Genomic DNA, 20,558 nt, shown 5'->3' with positions numbered 1-20,558 from the left:
AAATATTTTACCGGCCATGGCCAAAAAAAATAAAAATGTATATTTTTAATAAAAATATTTTTAAAAAAAATATTTTACAGGCCATGGCCAAAAAAAGAAAAATATATATTTTAATAAAAATACTTTAATAAAAAAAATATTTTATCAGCCATGGCCGGCGACCAGGCCATGGCAAAAAAAATAAAAAAATATATATTTAATAAAAATATTATTAATAAAAAAAATATTTTACCGGCCATGGCCGGCAACCAGGCTATGGCCAAAAAATAAAAATATATATATTTTAATAAAAATATTTTAATAAAAAATATTATTAATAAAAAAATATTTTACCGGTAATGGCCGGTAAAAAATTTTAAAAATATTATTAATAAAAAGAAATTTTGCTACAACGCATTTCGTATTTTTTTTCTTTTTCTATTCCAGGGTGATGGAATTTTGGGCCGTTAACAAACGCCTTAAAATGCTGGAATCAATTCAGGGCACGATTTGAATAAAAAGAATCATTTCTTAGCGAGAATCCGTTCCTAAGACAAAATCGTTGTCATCTTGCTTGCAACTTTTTACTGGGTTATTCGATGCTGATCTAGCTGGATGTAAAGTGGACAGGAAAAGTACTTCAGGAATATGTCAACTACTTGAAAAAATGTTGGTATCCTGGTACTCAAAGAAGCAAATTACAGTTGCACTTTCTACAGCAGAAGCAGAATATGTGGCTTTGGGAAGTTGCTGTCCACAGCTTCTGTGGATGAAGTAACAGTTGCGAGACTTTGCTATTGAAGATTCAAGTGTTGCAATTAAATGTGACAACACAAGTTCTATCAATTTGACCAAGAACCCAATTCTTCATTCACGTGCTAAGCATATTGAAATTAAGCATCACTTCATTAGAGATCATGTTCAGAATGGTGATGTGAATATTCAATTAATTGATTCTAAGAATCAATTAGCTGATATATTCACAAAACCTCTTGATAAGTCTTCATTTGAATATATAAGAAATAAACTATGCATTACTTACCCATTTTCTTGAAGTATTTGTAAGACAGGATTTTTTTTCAGACTCAAATGACCTAAATCTGAAAGTCTATTTCAGACTCAAATGAAAGGTACATCCTTAATTCAAATTTTTGACGGGTATATTTTTGGCATTTCTGGCAGGATATATTGGTATTTTTTTTTACATCAGGTACGTACTCTAATTTTATTTCATTAATTGAGTGTGCTCAATATATTTTTTCTCCTTCCAAAATTCCTAAATATTTGGTTCATTTTTTTTCTAAAAGTGTCTTTTCTTTCTAAAAATCGTACTCTCCCTTTTATAAAACCCTACCAGTACGAACCTTTTCTATTCCGACTCACACCTTCTCGGAACAGTCTCCTTCTCCATCTTCCTCCTCTCAAAGATCAAAACTTTCTGTTCTAAACACTCTCGCTTGATCATCCATGGCTTCCAACAGACGTTCATCGAGAATTCAGAATAGAGTTTCAAAGTACTCCGGACCACCAGAGTTTATGGAAATCACTGATTCAGAGACAGAATCGGAGAAGCAATCTTCTTCAAACGACACTCCTCCAGCACCCTCACAAAGAACTTCTGGTAAAACAGATTTCTTTTTTAAAGATCTGAAGCACGTTTGGAAAACTTACCAAAGATTGAAAGGAGGTAATGCTTTCGAATCTGTTTTACTTGCTTGTTTAAAGGATAATGGTTTTAGGTCAGAATTGCAGCTTGTGGAAAAATATTCCTCTCTTCAGAATGTATCTACTTCTGAACAAAGGAAAAGTTCTTCTGAAAAAGAGAAAGCAAAAATTGGTGAATCTTCTCAAAAGATCACTTCTGTCTCAAGCTCTAAGTCTCCGAGCCGATATTCTAGTTTTTCGAGAATAAGGGACGATGATGACGCCAGGCTTGTTCATCATTTTGAAAAGAAATTGGGGATTGCTTATGGAGTGAAAGGGAAAGGCAATCTATTCAGGAATCGACAGCATAATGATTTTTATAAAACGTTGCTGTCAAGAGGAGTCATGAACCATCAAAGTGTTGATTTCGATTTTCTAGAAAAGACTGGAATTTTTGTCAAACATTTTTTTGATAGGTTGGGATTGACTGAATTCTATCTTCAGTCTGCGCATATGTATGCAGAAGTAACTGCATATTTCTACTCTAACTTGTCCATTTTGTCCCCTGATTGCATTCAATTCTCTGTTGGGGATAAGAACTATAAACTATCTGCTGCTCAATTGGGTGATATCATTGGGGTTCCACATCGTCAGTTTCTTCCTATAGAGGTCAGTGAAGAAGAAGCCTCTAAAGCTGCCTCAGAAAACCCAAACTTTTCCAGAGGTTCAAAAAGGCTGATTACTTATCCAGATTTGACAAAGAAAACAGTGATCTTACATAAGATCATTATCAATTGTCTTAGGCCCAAAGCATCATCAAAGACTGATTTGTCCAAATTTGAGGTCAAACTTATTTGGGCAATTCTGAATGCAGTCTCATTCTCTCTTCCACACACAATTATTCTTCATATGTACAGAACTGTGCTAAAGGACAAAGGTCAGCTTCCCTATGGTGCATTAATATCCAGGATATTTGTTTATTTGCACATTTCTGTCCCTGATGAATTGTGCAAGACATTTGTCCCTCTAATGTTTGTTGGAGAAAGATGTTGGCCAAAATGAATTTCCAGCAGTTTGCTGCCAGAGAAAATAGAGAGACACCAGGACAAAGACCAAGAGAAACCCTTGGAGATCATTCTGAAGCATCATCTCCTCAAGGAAGACCAGCAAGGAAGAAAGAAGGAAGTAGCAGAGGAAAAGAGAAAGTCAAGGAAGACTTCATTCCAACAAGATCTGTTCAAGTATACAGAAAACGTCGAAAACTTCTCCTTATAGATGAAGAAGATGAATCAGAAAATCTTGACCTAGGACAAAATGCTTGCCGGGACTATGTTCAGAGACAACAAGTTTCTTCAGAACCTGATGCTCATGTTTCAGAACCAACAACTGAAGACTCTAATCTGCTTCAGATAGTTCCATACATTGCTCCACCGCGGACAAATGTAAGTCAATCTTCTCTTGATTCTGAAGAACATGCTTCTGCAGATCATGCACCTTTTCAGGGGGAGATTCCATCAGAAGCGAAAACTGAGTTCGATCAGACTGAACAAGCTAATGTCCAAGAACAGCCCTCAGACAATCAGATCATCTTAACTCTTCTGCTCAAAATCAAAGTTAAGCAAGCTGCACTTGAACAAGACGTGAAGAATCTACAGAAAATTATTGAGGAAAACAACAAGACTCAACATCTTCAGGCAGCAAAAGACAAAGCAGAACTTGAGGAAGTTATTGCTCTGTGCTCAACCAACATGGACAAAGCTATGGGTCAATGCTCTTCGAAGATTGAGGAAGCTGTCTCTATTTTGGAAAACTTTCAACTCATTCGAACCCCTTCCAAAAAATAGCTTGCTTTTTATCCTTTCTTTCAAAACCATCTTTTTCACATTTGGTCCTGTAATATTTTTACCATTCTTTTTGTTAGACTGTTTGGATGGTTTATATCAATGCTTTCTTCTATTTCATATTATTTTTGCTGATGACAAAAAGGGGGAGAAATTATATGCAGATTTGCCATACTAACATTAATATGCAGATCATATGCAGGTTATATACAAAGGAAAAAAAAGACACAGATCTCAATAGAGTTTGCTCTTTCAATTTCAATCTGTGCTTCATGCGCTTAATATGCTTATTTATTTCAAATTAATTTCAAATTGATTCAATCTGCAAGGAAGTTTTGTCACCATAAAAAAAGGGGGAGATTATTGAGGAAAACTCCTATTGATTTTGAAGTTGACAAAACCCTCCATGTTATTGTAAATCTGATACTTATTCTGAACTATTTTATTCCAGGTATGTATATATATTCTGGAAACTCAGAAGGAAGTTTTTCAGACTTTACAAGCTGTCAGAACGAGAAGTTCAGACTCAGAACGAGAAGTTCAGACTCAGAACGAGAAAGTTCAAACTCAAAATGAGAAGTTCAGACTTTACCGAAGACCCACACTAATCTACGTTCTGAAACAGACGCAGACGCAGAAGTTATGCCGACGCAGACGCAGAAGTCTTTCAGACGCAGAAGCAAAACTCATTCAGAACGAAACATAACAGCTAGTGATCTGGTATGGATTTCACAGAAGGAAAGTTTTGATTGTTTCAATCTAAGGCTATAATTGATTGACAATCAAATACTATGACAAGTATGCATTACAACGGATAAAACTCTACTTATGGAAACCAAGATTCTGATTGTATGGGCGACCAGAATCAGCGGGATTCAAACTTTGTCATCCAACGGCTACTCAATTCTTTTTATACAAATCTGTCCAAGGTGAGGCCAGATCTAGGCGACGGCGAGGTTAACCAGCGGCCACGGCGAGGCCGCGCCGCCTGGCCATGGCCGCTCGGCCTCCCCCAGATCTGGGCGAGGCCAAGCGGCCACGGCCAGGCCGCTCGACCTCACCGGCTTTAGCAGGTCGCCGGACTGGTGGCCATGGCGAGGCCGCTCGGCCTCGCCGGCGACCGGAGAAAAATATAAGAAGAAAATTTTTTTTTTAAAAATTCGGAAAAAATAAAAAATTATTTAAAAATGAATGTTAAGTGATTTTGCTTTTATTTAGGTATGTGTCCAATTGAAGGTCTCGCAATCCAAGTGAACGTTGCAATTCTCTTCAATTGACCACTTTCTACTACCAAGATTTCAGTCAAATATCTGGGTAAGTCTTCTTTACATGGTAATTTTTTCAATTTCAAAGTAATTGTTGCGTGAAAAACAAAATTTTAATTTTGATAATTTTATGGTTTTAATTAAGAATAGTAGATATGATATTTTAAATATTTTACGAGATTTTTTTTTATTTTAATACAGACACAATGCAAAGAGACAGGGCTTGGATGTATAATAAGAACTTATCTAGACGTCGAGGATTGACCGATGAGTTTTGTACTGGGTTGGAACTATTTTTAGACTTTGCTAGTTCTAAATATGAGTTCATGGATGGAAATAAGTTAAGGTGTTCGTGTAAAAAGTGCAGTAATGGTAAATTTAATGTGTGTGATAAAGTTAGAAACCATCTTTGTAAATTTGGGTTTACTCCGAATTATTATAATTGGACTTGCCATGGTGAACTATTTATATCTGATAAAGGATATCGAAGAAGTGACCAATTTTTAGTTAGGGAAGAATGTAGCTATTATGACCAATTGAACCCATACGAGAGGATAGTGATTGATGCAACTGGTCAGAATTTTGTTTCAGAATCGAACCATGCAAGTACTAGTTTTACTCCTACACTTGAACAAGTGGGTACTAGTCATGCATCACAATTGGAAGAGATATGAGTAACGGGTTTTGATGAGAATGTGTGTAATGGAGCTTTTTCATCTAATCAGTTCTGGGAAGTGATGAAAGCAGCAGATGAACCTTTATGGGCAGGTTGTGACAACCACACTAAGTTATCAGTGACAGCAAGACTATTAAATATCAAGGCAGAGCATAATGTGTCTGCGGATTGCTTCAACTCTTTTGTTGAAGTAATGCGGGAAACAATGCCTCATGATAACATCATGCCAAGTGATTTTTACGATATGAAAAAGCTAGTGGATAACTTAGGTCTTCCGGTTGTAAGGATTGATATATGTAGTAGGGGTTGTATGTTATATTGGAGAGATGATGAAAATGCAGAATCTTGCAAATTCTGTAGCCAACCCAGGTACAAGATTAACAGGAGGCCGGGTCGTAATCAGAAGCGTAGACCATGCAAGCAAATGTTTTATCTGCCCTTAATCCCTAGATTGCAAAGGCTTTATGCGTCTCAAGCCACTGCTGAACACATGACTTGGCATGCAAATCATGAAACAGAAGAAGGTCTAATGTGTCATCCTTCAGATGCAGAGGCATGGAAACATTTTGATAGAACATACCCTGAGTTTGCGATAGAGCCTCGAAACATCAGGTTAGGTCTCTGTGCCGATGGATTTGCCCCATTTGGAAAATCAGGAAAAAGTTATTCATGTTGGCCAGTTATCTTAACGCCGTACAATCTTCCACCTGGTATGTGCATGAAGACACCTTATATGTTTTTGACAATGATCGTGACTGGCCCGCAAAATCCAAAAAAGTTAATAGATGTTTATATGCAACCATTGATTGAAGAGTTACAACAGCTATGGGAGGAAGGTGTCCTTACATATGATGTTTCTACCGATCAAACATTTGTAATGAAGGCTGCTCTTCTTTGGACGATAAATGACTTTCCAGCTTACGGAATGTTATCTCGGATGGAGTACAGCTGGGATCTTAGGATGTCCGATATGTTTGGAGAGATCAAAGTCATTTAGATTAAAACATGGAAAGAAGCCCAGCTATTTTGACTGTCACAGATAATTTTTACCGATAAATCATACATTCAGAATGAATAAAAAAGAGTTCATCAAGAATAGGACTGAAAGAACACGTCCACCATTGAGGTTGACCGGCGAGCAAATTTGGGAGCGGGTGCAGGACTTTCCAACTGTTGTTCAAAACCCTCACGGTACGACTTTTGCGTACGGAAGTACACATAAGTGGACAAAACGCAGTATATTTTGGGATCTACCGTATTGAAAGGCCCATCTTATTCATCATAATCTTGACGTCATGCACATAGAAAAGAATGTTTTCGACAATGTCATAAATACTGTGATGGATGTCACCGGAAAAACAAAAGACAACTTGAACGCAAGAAAAGATATGAGAGATATTTGTGATCGGCCAACACTAGATGTGGATGCAAGCAGCAGGGGACCAAAACCAAAAGCAGTTTATACATTGGATAAGGAGCAGAGGCGAGTTGTTTGTCAATGGTTGAAATCTGTGCGGTTTCCTGATGGATATGCTTCGAACCTCGGGAGATGTGTTGATTTGAATGAATGCAAATTGACAGGTTTGAAGAGTCATGATTGTCACATATTGATGTAAAGACTAATTCCAATAGCTTTCAAGGAAGTTCTACCGAACTTTGTATGGGGCGCCATTACAGAGTTAAGTAATTTCCTGCATGATATTTGCTCAACAGTATTAAAAGCATCACACATAGAGAAACTGGAGAGAGATATTCCAATTATTCTTTGCAACTTAGAAAGGATATTTCCTCCATCGTTTTTTGATTAGATGGAGCATCTTTTAGTTCACTTGCCTTATGAGGCCAAATTTGCAGGTCCCGTCCAATTTCGATGGATGTATCCATTTGAGAGGTAATTTTTTTTTAAATAAAGTTAAAATTACTTTATTATATATTATGTTCCGATAAGCTTCTTTCTATTGCAACTAGATTCTTATATCATTTGAAGAAAAAAGTGAAGAATAAGGCATGTGTTGAAGCTTCAATTTGTAATGCATATATTGTGGAAGAAGTGACAACATTTGCGTCATACTATTTTGAGCCGCACATGCAGTGCAAGAGGCGGAGAGCAGGCAGAAATGATGAGGGCCCCAGTGATCTCAATTGCAAAGCATTCTCTATTTTCAATTATCTAGGTCGACCAAGCGGTGCATGTCAGTTTCGTTACTTAACAGGCGAAGAATTGCATGCAGCCATACATATATTTTACTGAACTGCCCAGAAGTCAAGTCATACTTCGTGTAAGTGTAAATTTGCAAATATATGTATTGTGTGTCAAATATTTGCTAATATATAAATGGTATTTATTACTAGGATTTTCCAAACTTCAATGTATGGACTACCACCAAATGAGTTTGACCGTTTGTGCGATGAACAATTTGCAGCATAGTTCAAAACATATGTAAGTTGCCTATGGACCAAAACCAAGTTATTTAAATTTTATACATCATTTATTGAAATATATATTATTGGCCTTACATGTGTAACCTTAGGTTCACAGTAATCATGATGAACTTGGAAAGCAAGGATTGCAATATCATCTGTCATGGGGTTCACAGTTAAAAGTACGAAGTTGGCCAGCATATTTCATAAATGGATATAATTTTCACACTCAAGAATATGGAATGGGAAAAGCCACAATGAATAGTGGTGTGTGTGTTCGGTCATCCAATGGTTGCAGTTCAAAAGATGATTTTTATGGCTTGTTGGATGAAATCATAGAGATAGAGTACCCTGGACCTTTAATGATGCCAGTTGTGTTATTTAAGTGCAAGTGGTTCGACCCCGTCAAAGGAATGAAGGTGCATACGAAGTTTAATTTGGTTGAAATAAATCACAAGAAAAGGTATATGAAATATGAACCATTTGTCTTGGCACAACAAGCAATTCAAGTATGTTATGCATCATATCCTAGTTTGAAACGTGACAAAGCTGATTGGTGGGCTGTATGTAAAATCAAAGTACGGAGAAAAATCGAGGAACACTAGAAGGATAGAGCCTATCAACAAGAGGAAGTTTGTAACACGGTTGAAACTGAGGAATATAACATTCCAACTTTACGAGATCCATGTGGAGCAATGATAGATGTGGATCCAACTGAAATTTGCGAATTAAATGTACAAGATGGTTCATAATCTGATTTTGAGACAGATGATGAAGATGATGCTCATGAAGAAGATGAAGATGAAGATCAAGATCAAGACTAGGACGAAGACGAAGACGAAGATGAAGATTAAAATTTTTGTGACAAAACACTAATGATGTGTAATTATTATTGCGACAAGTGTTATTTTGGTTGTCATAATTATTATTATTGTTCTTGTTATTATTGTTATTGTTATTGTTATTATCATTATTGTTGTTGTTATTATTGTTGTTGTCGATTATTCTTATTAATTTAATTGATCGTCGGAAAATTTGTCGCTAAATGACGACAACTCAAATATTATTCGTGCGATGACATTTGCGATATTCTATTTTCCATTGGATTTGGATCGTTGCTAATTCCGTCGCTCATTTTACGACAATAACTTATTCGTGGCTACTGTTCATCGAAGATTTATTGACGGAAGTGAAATTCACGGCAATTTTCCGAATCCGTCGCAAATTTGCGACGGATTTGAAAATGTCCTTTATTTTTGGAATCCGAAATAAATCCGTCAGAAATTTACGACGGAAAAATAATTCCGTCGCAAATTTGCGCCGGACAATAATTCCGTCGCAAATTTGCGACGGACAATATGTTTCTGTCGCAAAATTTTGGACGGAAAAAAAATTACGTCTAAAATTTGCGACGGAAAAATATTGTCCGTCGCAAATTTGCGACGGACATTTTTTGGTCCGTCGCAAATTTGCGACGGACCATATTTTTCAGTCACAAAATTTTGGACGGACAAAAAATTACGTCCAAAATTTGCGACGGACAAAAAAATGTGCGACGGACCAAAAAATGTCAGTTGCAAATTTGCGACGGATCAAAAAATGTCCGTCGCAAATTTGTGACGGAATGAAAAATCCGTCACAAATTTGCGAAGGACAGAAAAATCCGTCGCAATTTTGCGACGGGATTCGAAAATGCCCTTATTTTTTGGAATTGCGTCGCAAATTTGCGACGGATCCTTTATTTTTGATGTCCGTCGCAAATTCCGTCGCAACCACATTCGCGCACGTGTCAAATTTTTTCGCCCGTCTCTCTCTCTCTCTCCCCCTGCATGTGCACATGCCCACGTCACGTCCACTCTTCTTTTCAGACTTTGTCCCTTCTTCCTTTTCTTTTTCTTTTTATTTTTCTCTTCTTCTTCTTCTTCTTCTTCCCGTTGTCGTCACCGAGTACAGTGGACCATTTGCGCCAGCCCCCTGTCGCCGTTGTCGCCATCAACGCAGTCGCCGTCGCCGCCATCGCCGTCGCCGTCGTCGCCTGCCCGCGCGTGTGCTCGCAGCTCGCCTGGCGGAGCTCGCCGCCGTTACCCGGCTCGCCGTGCGCCTCGCCGCGCGCCTCGCGGCCCAGCCACGGCCGGCCGACTAAAGCCATCGCCGCCCGGCCTCGCCCAAGCTCGCCGCCGCCCGGCCTCGCCCCGAGCTCACCGCCGCCCAGCGGCCGCTCGGCCCGCGTCGCCGCCCGGTACCGCCCGGCTCGCCGCGCGCGGCTCGCTCACCCGCCTCGCAGCCGCCCAGCACTCGCCGGGCGCGCCGTCGCCGCCCGGCCCTCGCCCAAGGACTTGCCGTCGCCGTCGCCGCCCAACCGCCGTCCAACGCCGTCCCCACCGCCCAGCCGCCGCCCGACGTCGTCGCCGCCCAGCTCCACCGTCGTTCGCCCGGCCGTAGCCGAGCGCCTGGCCGACTAGCCACCACTGGGCCCGCGACGAGCCCCCACTGGCCGACCTACCAAAATATTATTATTGTTTGGTTTTTCTTAGCCTTGAACCAAGTAAGCGACTCTATAAACCCTACTTAGTATAATGAGTATTAATTGGACTTGTTTAGGGATTGTTTAGTGTCGAATTGGTTGGCTAAATTAGAGGCCAATTTCAGGATTGCATGTGGCTTTGATCGATGTTCGCCTGGTTAATTTGTCGATTATGTCGCCGATTAAGCGTTCAATGACGATCGTGTGGTTGATTAAGCGTTTTTTTAAAAAATGCGTTAAAATTGATAAATTCTAGATAAATTCATAAATATTTCCAGAAAATTAAAAAAAAAGTCAGATTTTGGGAAAATATTAAATTTGGTGAATTTTTTTTAAAATAAAAAAAAATCAAAATTTCAAAATATCACAAAATGGCTTAAAATAACTGTGGCCACCCACTTTGAGTGAAATTTAAATTTTTTTAGGTGCCCAAAAAAATTAAAAAATAATAATAAAATAAAAAATTTCAAAACTTTAGAAAATGGCTTAAAATACCTGTGGCCACCCACTTTGAGTGAAATTTAAATTTTTTTAGGTGCAAAAAAAATTAAAAAATAATAATAAAATAAAAAATTTCAAAACTTCACAGAATGACTTAGAATACTTGTGGGCACCCACTTTGAGTGAAATTTAAATTTTTTTAGGTGCTCAAAAAAAATTTAAAAAAATAAAAAATTTTAAAACTTCACAGAATGGCTTATAATACCTGTGGCCACCCACTTTTAGTGAAATTTACATTTTTTTTAGGTGCCCAAAAAAAATAAAAATTAAAAAAATTTCAAAAATTTACATAATGGCTTAGAATACCTGTGGCCACCCACTTTGAGTGAAATTTAAATTTTTGTAGGTGCCCAAAAAAATTAAAAAATAAAAAAAATAAAAAATTTCAAAACTTCACAGAATGACTTATAATGCATGTGGCCACCCACTTTGATTGATGATCGTGTGGCCGAGAACGAAGATCATGTGGCTGAAATTGATGTTTCATGGTTGTTCTTGTACTTGATGAATTATCGTGTGGTTTGAAAGTGGATCGTGTGGTTAATTATGGCTATTGTCGGTTTAGCATGGCATATCGTGCTCATATATTGATGTTTGATATCAAAATGAGTGCGATTCATAGTATATTTGTTCGTAGGAAATTGCACGTCATAAACACTCGGCATTGGCTAATTAAGAGGGAACATTTTCTGCTTCTGAACCAAAATGGTAAGTTTCGTCATGTACGTCATTATGTGTCTGTAATACGTGTTCATATTTTTTTACATATTTGTCTAATCTTCCTACTTGTCAGTATAAACGTGGAGGTCACATGCATAGAAGACCAGCCCCTTCCTCGTCCTCGTCCTCGTCCTCGTCCTCGTCCCTTTCCTCTTCCCCTGTCCTTTCATCTAACCCTCAACCACTATATGCTGATGGACAATATGGACACGTTGGCCCTTCTTCCAACACTCAAGAACATGTTAGGGGACTTGGCCACATGCCAACTGAATCTCCTCCAGTTCCATCTCCTTTAGATCCATCTCCTTCCGATCCACCTTATTATTCAGCGGAACAATCGAATAATGACGGAAACACAGGTGAAGAAGACAACCGATTCATGATATGCCCATTTGGAGATTCATAAGTACTTCATTTTGTTTCTTAGTATATGTAATATTTATGGCTTTAGATATGGATGTCAACTGAATTATCGATGTTGCACAATATCCGTATGTTTGTAGATTCACGGATGCTCCATTTGTTGTGAGGGAACTGAATAAAATAGTCAAAAACTATTGGATGGGGCAGTATATTAATTACAGAAGTATTCCACAAGAAGTGAAAGATTTGTGGTGGAATGAGTTCAAGGTAAGTTTTAGATATTCTATTTTCTCACCAACTAAGTTCGGTATAGTATATTGATGGTCAAGAATGATGTAAAGGGACTAGAACAACTCTTTAGTTTTCGGTACTAAAGGGACCAGATATTTTTCCCGAGATGAACTTAACAAAATCTATCGCTAAATTGTCTGGTGCATGGTAATGGATATGTGACCATCATAATAACTTTCAATTTTTCTTGTATTGATTGCAGCGGAAGTTCAGGTGGGATGAAGAGGAAGAGAATGAAGTGAGAAGAATTTTTTAGAAAAAAGTCAGTGATCACATACGAAATGTGATGAATAGAGCGAAGATCAAGAAAGTGAAGCCGGCTTTCATTACAGCTGACAATTGGACGGAAATTAATAGAATTTGGGAAACTGAAAAGAGTCAGCAAATCAGTGAGCAGAATAAAAAGAATCGATCTTCTAGTTCTAGTGAAGGGTCTGCCACATATGCTGGGGGCTCTATCAACATTGGGGAGCATCGCAAACGACTGGTAAGTTTGTTAAATAAGTTATAAGTTAATTTAATTCAATTACTCATGTTTACATTTTGTAGGCACATGAATTGGGGACGGAACCGACATTTGCAGCTACATTTGAACGCGCATTTCAAAAGAAAGATAAGACATGGGCTGGCGATCGAGCAAAAGCTATTAAGGTATGTAAGGTTATACTTTGGGCTTTATGGAAACTAGAATGAAAACCGTGAATGATTTTAATATTTATGATAGATATATATATATGAAGTTATTTTATTTTCATCTATATTGTTAATGTAGGAAAAATATGATGAACTTTTAATGAGCAATGCTAGTGGTAGTGATGGTTGTGCTGCGTCTGAGCCATCAGTTGACAGTATGGCATTATGGGTGGAGGCAACGGGTGGGATGAAAAAAGGAAAAATATTTGGGATGGGATCCTTGTCAAGGATGTACATGCCGAATCATGCTGGAACTTCATCATCCAATGCGGCTGGTCGAAGGAGGACACGACATGACGAGCAATTGACCCAAGAAGTGAACCAACTGAAAAATATAATTGTAGAGAGGGACGAAGAAATAAATGACTTGAAACAACAAATGCAAATCGTTATGCGACACCTCAACCTCAATCGCGGTGAGGTTCCTCCTGTACCTCCCGCCAATCCAATAGGTGATGGGCATAATGATGAGCGACACAATGATGCTGAGATTGCTGATGATGATGATAATTTTCTCGGTCCTTTCTAGTTAAAATTCCCAAAATCGGGGGTAAGCTTGCTTCACAATCTTTTATGACATAAGTGAAGTTTCACCCAATATGTTCCTGCCCTACAATTACTTTTTGTGCACAACTTTCTTACAACTAGGTTCTTTGCTTGCGAAAAACTGAAAATTTAGAGATCCCATGATGACATGCTTGTTAAAAAAAATCATGATATTTGAACAATGTAGAAATACATGCCTTAATTGACTTTGAGTCCTCTCTTCCTGGGAATTGGTGTTGGTAATTCACCTCTCTAAGTCATTAAACTGTTGAATGCTGTTTGGACAAGGATCTAATTTTTCCTAGGTGACAGAAATACGGTTTACAAGGGTGAAAAAACTACAGTGGATGTCAAAGTTGACTCATATTCATATGTAAGAACATTGATGTTCGTCCTGAAACGTTTTTTTGTTAACCCTCTTACTTATTTTTTTATACCTAGTTCCACATCCATGCATAAACACTTCTTTTATATTCTGGACTGATTGAATATCTTTATTTATGTATCCACATTTCATCGTGTGTCGACAAAGTGACTCGCTTTGGTGTCCCGCCGAGTACCAAAGCTGCCCAATCTTGTGTCCGGGTTTGTCGATTTTTCGTTTTTTAAGCAGAATCTATGGTTGTCCCGTCTCCTATGAATATTTTGAATGTATTATAAGATTGGATATCAAAAAGCATCATGTCAGACTTTGCAACTTTGCATATATCATTATTTTTTGCGGACTAGCATCTTTCCTTCAGTTATATTTTTCAATTATATGGCATTGTGTCTGGTTTGTTCGTTTTCTGTTTCTGAGGCGGAATCTATGGTTGTCTCGTGTCCTTTGATTGTTTTCAATGTATTACATAATGTACATTAATGCGTAGCTATTGATATGGACAAGATTTGATGGCCGAAATTGTGTAAAATTTGCGACGAATATTTAGAGACGAATTTTGCGACCATTACAGTTCGTGGCTAATTTGCAACGAATACATTTTGCGACGAACAAAGTTCGTGGCTAATTTTGCGACGAATTTTGCAACCAATTTTGCGACAAAATTTTGCGACAAATTTTGCGACGAATAAAGTTCGTGGCTAATTTTGTGACGAATTTTGCGACGAATTTCGTGACAAATTTTGCCACGAATAAAGTTCGTGGCTAATTTGCGACGAATTATTTGCGACGAATTTCGCGACGAAATTTGCGACTAATTTTGCGACGGATAGTGTTCGTGGCTAATTTGCGACTAATTATTTGCAACGAATTTTGCACGAATTATTTGCGAGGAAATTGCGACTACCTATTAGCGACGGAATTTTTCCGTCGCTAAATTCGTCGCAAATTTGATTTGCGACGGATTTTTCCAAATTTTTCGTCGCAAAATTCGTCGCTAATCCCTTGTTTTTTTGTAGTGTAATTTGCACCCTATTGGAGAATGATAAGGAAAGGTTAATGTTCCGTAATGAGTTTCCTGCTTTGGATAGGACCAAGTTTATATCATAAATACGATGTTTGTCTTTCTTGAAGAGATATTACTTGAAATGTCAAGTGATTCGAACAGACAGGAGCTGAAAGTCCAGGATACACCGGTCTCAATGTAGTCCTTGAGACTATGAGACTGTACGCCATCAGAAGATTTTTAAGTGGGATCGAGTGTGTGTAAATGACAATAGGGTTCTAGACTTCGGGTCTTTGTGTCTAACTTTATCACTTATGAGAAAAAAAAGGGTTCTTCAGCCTAGCGGGATTTGAGCGATTAGAAAGTTGAATGATTGACAACATTATAAAAAATGCAAATTCGAGAAGTGGCATGCGTGCAATATTGAACTCAATTTGATTAGACATTAGCATTTAGGAATACGAACAAGTATATGCATCGGCGGTCCAATATAGTTAGAGACCTAGGCTTATTTTTTAGGATGACACCGATCACACATTTAAGAAGTAATGAGATTCATATTAGACTCCTTTAAAAGTATACGTTTGAATTTGTACTGTCATTGATTATACCTATCACGTCCCATACCAAGTGCCAAATTTTTTAGTACTTGCTATGTCCTTTATCAAACGAAACAAGTCCATTGTCCACTGTATGCGTTTGTTTCCCGAAAAATAAATAATTTGAAAAAAAAATTCCAAAAATAATCGCTTGTATCGCTTACAAAAAAGAATGAATGAAAATATTTATATCGTCCGCAAAAATAATTAGAAATAAATTGTTATCGATAAAGAAAATATTTTCATTGACTATTTTATCAAGCGAACGTTTTTAGGAAAATGTTTTCCGATTCATTCATTTTCCTTGAGACAAAAATAGCCTAAATATGCCTATATATACAATTTTCGGGCAAAAGTATAAAAAAAGTCTTAAACCTAATTTATTTGTGCCAATTTAGCCCTAAACCTTTTTTTTGCCAATTCAATCCTAAAACTTTTGCATTTGTGCCAATTCATTCCATTAGGCCAATTTTAGCCAAAAATCGTTGACATGGACGTCGACCGTCCTACGTGGCGTGGCCAGCACTAACATAAACATTTTTACATAATATTTTAATAATTTTTCGAATATTTTAATTTCTTTTTCCCTTTTTTTCTTTTCTTTCTCTTTTTTTTTTTCCCTTCTTCCTCTAGTCGATCAATCGGACCTCGGCGACTGGCCAGAGATAAGGGATGGCGAGCTTGATGGCCGCTGGCCACTGACAAGGTTCGCCTTGCCGTCGTTGGGCGAGGGAGACCTTTGCCTTTACTGGGCGAGGCTCGAACTTGCCAAATTTGGCAAGGTCAAGCCTCCCCCAGCCATCGGTGAGGGCCCTCGCTGGCCCTCACCTTTGGCCAATCACCGGTCAGTGATCGGCTAGAAGAAGGAGGGAAGAAAAAAAAAGAAATAGAAAGAAAAGAAAAAAAAAGGAAAAAGAAAATAAATAAATAATTCAAAAAATTAAAATATTATTTAAAAATATCCACGTTAGCGCTAACCACGCCACATAGGATGCTTGGTGTCCATGTAAGTCATTTTCGACTAAAATTAGCTAGATAAATTGAATTAGTACATATGCAAAAGGTTTAGAACTCAATTGGCAAAAAAAAATGTTTATGACTGAATTGGCACAATTGTAATAAGGTTAAGACTATTTTGATAATTCTCCCCCTTTCAATTGTGCCAATTGAGTTCTAAACATTTTCAATATTTACCAATGTAGTCCATCCAATTAATTTTGGCTAAAAATTGCTGATTTGGACACCGGGCGTCTTACATGGCATGATTGACGGTGACGCTGACAAATTTTACAATTTTCTGAATTTTTTTTATTAATTTCTTTTCTTTTCTTTTCTTTCTTTATTTTTTTTTACAACTTTAGGCCGACAAGGTCACCGGCCGCCTAGCTAGGCGAGGGCATCAAGGCCCTTAATGGCCACAGGCGAGGGCATCAGGCCCTTGCCTAGATCCAAGTGAGGGCATCATGGCCCTTGCCAACCCAGGTGAGGGTCAAGGCCCTCTCTTGGATTTGGGCAAGAGCCCAATGCCTTGCCCATGACCTGCGAGGGCACAAGGGTGCCGGTGAGGATCGGCTAGCAACCTCGCCAACCCACGGTTGGCAAGAAAAGAAGGGAAAGAAAAGAAAAAGCAAAAAAAAAGTAACAAAAAACTCAGAAAAAAATTAGTCACGTCAGCGCTGGTTGTACCATATAGGACAGTTGGTATCTATGTCAGCGATTTACGGCCAAAATTGGCCGAATGAACTATATTGGCAAATCGTTAAAATGTTTATGACTCAATCCACACTTCAAAGGTTTAGGATTGAATTGGTATAAATGTATTAAATTTATAACTTTGTTGGTACTTTTCCCAATTTTCGAGTACTTATTCTACCCATCATCGAAGGAAAGACATGTTTCCAACATGCAATTTCAAGATCTTTATTCACGTTTGATCTAACTTCATCCATGATCAAATTTAAAAAAACTGTTTATACAAGCAATTTTGGACGGGTGCTTTAGGCAAGATAAACCCTAATTTCCATTTTTTGGGATATTTGTAAGGAACATCGAACTGAAAATTTATGACCTACCATGATAATGCACATATATCTCCATTTTTTAGGTCACTTATTAAAATGAAACTTGTCTGCATTCTACTGATGGTATAGCAAATCTTTCATCTGTCCTATGTCCTTGTGCTTATTGGCCCATAATTTCCAACATGCAATTCCAATGCAAATTGGTGTCGAGCTCATCGCTCATAACAGAGCTCCACGTTGCATCTCGATCTTCGTCTCGTCGTCCTCGACAAGCCTTAATCGATGACAATGAGATATCTTGATTTAAATATTAGACATTCATGGGATATGTGTGAAATCATGTTTTATATGTCAAAACTTACTTATGTGTTAAAAATTTACATTAAAACAATAAAAAATTAAAATAAAAAAAATAAAGGGCCGAAAAATGAAAAGAAAAGGTTAAATAAGATACATTTTAGGGTAAATACTGCAAAAATCCCCAAACTTGTATGCCTGTAACAATTTTACCCTAAACTAATTTTTTAACCATCAAAAACCCCAAACTGGTACACCTGTGACAAATTTACCCTCAGTTTATTTTCGTTATATTTTACAGTCAAATTGCTTTGTTAAATGACATGCGGCAATTGTCGGATGTACCAATTTTATGTTTTACCCTCCGTTTGTCACAGACGCACCAATTTATGATTTTTTATGGTATTAATTCAATTTAATGGAAACTAACGGAGGATAAATTTATCATAATTGTATCGGTTCGGGGTTTTTTATGGTTAAAAAATTAGTTTGGGGTAAATTTATCACAGGTGTACCAGTTTGAGATTTTTGGTGGTCAAAAAATTAGTTTGAGATAAAATTATCACAGCTGTATCGGTTTGGTATTTTCGTAATATTAATCTTATATTTTAAGATAGCAGAACAGTCTATTAAAAGGAAATAAAAATAATATAACTGGGCAGTGGGCAGCGGGCAAAAAGTTCAAAGCCCACTTACGTTAGTTCCCTACTCCTACACCCTCCTTCCTATAACTTGAAAAATCCCTTCACCATTTTTTATAGATTGATTACATGGCTAAACGTTAAAGAGTCTCGCATAACAAGAAATTCTTCCACCGATGGGATCTATTCACCAAAAACAAAAAATCATAGCTATCACATTATGTTTGGTACAAAATGATCATATTAGAAAGACACTAGTTCTTTACTTCGCACGGTACTCCCATTGGTGATTCGACGTTTTTCAATCATTTAATTTAGGAAAAGGAGCGGGTTGTAATATAGTGAGATTTGTGAAAACATTGAGAAGAGCACTGTGCGAGATAAAGGATATCATATTTTGACCCAAAAAAAAAAGAGAGATAAAGGATATCATATAATGTATAAGAGAGAGAACAACTAATGTCAGAAATAATTGCAGAGTTGATTTTTGCCTTTTGTTGGCTTTGAATGCAATAGGCGCAACTCTTTCCCCTCAAAGAAGAAATGTCCCTTCCTAGCTACACATTCCATTGTGAAATGCCAATTCCAACTTTATAATTCAAGATTAACAAGAGAAAGGGAAACGCACTCATTCAAATGCGAGTGCCATTAGATCAGGCAAGACAACCATATCGCGATTCACCGAGTCTATAACGAATCGGGGTCAAGGCAAAGAAACTTTTACACAATACTCATCAAGAGAGACGACGTTACTCACGTGAGCCTCTCGTGCGAGTAGATACATGTTGAGACCAATTGAAGTATGGCAAAAGGAGGGCTTGATGAAGTGCCTCTATGAGGAGGGAAAGTAATGTGAAGGAGGGCCCTGCGGATCCCAAGCGCCAGAAACGACAGCGTCCACGACAGGCCTCATCTGCTTGTAGTTGTAATACACAAGACATGGACTCTCGTGGTTGTGGACGCCCTCGTACGTTGTTATCACGTACCTCGAGTCGTCCCTATCTCTCTCCACCCTCTTCTTCACGTTGCACCCTCCACTCGAGCACTTATAGTAATTCCTGCAACACCAAGAATCAGATGCAAGTCAAATTTAAACTTTGTATCGGACAAGCCATGATCAGAAGAATTCTTTACAAGCTCAACATGAATATGATGACGTGCATTACTGTTCTACTAGCTATCTACAATGCTAAAACAACGCGGGATTGAATGAGAATATTAATTTACAGATGCAAAGTATCCACCATATAAAACATCCACGAAGTAGCATACTATAGATAAAACTATACGGATGCAATCAAATATTACTTAAATGCAAGTTAATTATTAGCGTTAGGACTCACGATGTGGTTCTTGTTTTATGAAAGTTAGGGCATTTGTACTATGTGTCCACTTGAGTAGATTGTGCCAATCGATATTGATTTTGACATACATATGTGTCCGCACTAGCAAGAGGTACACACAGGCATTCGTAGCTTCCTGTTGAATATTGCTCTAATACCAGCACCAAGTTGCACTCGACATATACTATAAAGTCTCCACCAGCATCTTCCGCGGCGAACAAGTCCTAGTAATTAATGCCCTTCCATGGTCATGTTGTCGATGAAAACAATGGTAAAGCATGTTGATAAAATAGCAAATCAGATGCTTAACGTTTGTCCCTATAATATTGCAAGTTATCTCTATAAAAATGAGTTAATGCAAAGCTTCATAACAATATTAATATATATACATACATATACATATAGAAATATTTATCATATTTGGCCCACAACTCTTTTTTTAGTGAACATGGGTTAATTGGATATACGAGCTCGGACTTGGAGATTCTATCGGTGATCTCCCCGAGTAGAAGTAGCAGGTTTCCGCTATGTCATACTTGAATTATCCATTCGGGTTCTGACCCGTGCATCATTTGGTCCGTAAGTTTAGTGACTACATCGTGAACACAAAAACTATCCACCTAAGGAGTTCAAAGTTATGGAACAGATAGTATTGAATTGAATGTAGTAATAATCCATTAAGCTTGAAGATGCACGGCCTTTTACTAGCAATAAGAGAAGTAGAGAACCAACGGCCATATAAGTGCCAAACTATGGGCTGCATGCACGAGCTGAGAACCGCACCACCACTTGCTAATGCATGGTTTTG

The 20,558-nt window shown here is 37.8% G+C and overlaps 1 protein-coding gene across 1 annotated transcript in view; it reads right to left on the bottom strand.

Annotated features, from left to right (window-relative positions):
- Positions 1 to 18,976: 18,976 nt before the first annotated feature.
- LOC115681938 (probable WRKY transcription factor 51) overlaps positions 18,977 to 20,558 on the bottom strand; it is a 3,703-nt gene continuing 2,121 nt past the window's right edge. The window contains exon 3 of the mRNA XM_030606052.2: positions 18,977 to 19,465. Within this exon, the coding sequence (XP_030461912.2) occupies positions 19,240 to 19,465 (226 nt within the window). The 3' untranslated portion in view covers positions 18,977 to 19,239. The remainder of the gene's footprint in view (positions 19,466 to 20,558) is intronic.

The sequence above is a fragment of the Syzygium oleosum genome, unplaced genomic scaffold (assembly GCF_021117445.2).
Source record: "Syzygium oleosum isolate NSW1041296 unplaced genomic scaffold, Sole_v2.1 Sole_v2.26, whole genome shotgun sequence".
In the NCBI taxonomy this organism is placed as follows: domain Eukaryota; kingdom Viridiplantae; phylum Streptophyta; class Magnoliopsida; order Myrtales; family Myrtaceae; genus Syzygium; species Syzygium oleosum.
The sequence above is the reverse complement of the archived record's forward strand: the minus strand, read 5'-3'. Positions and strand labels throughout refer to the sequence as shown.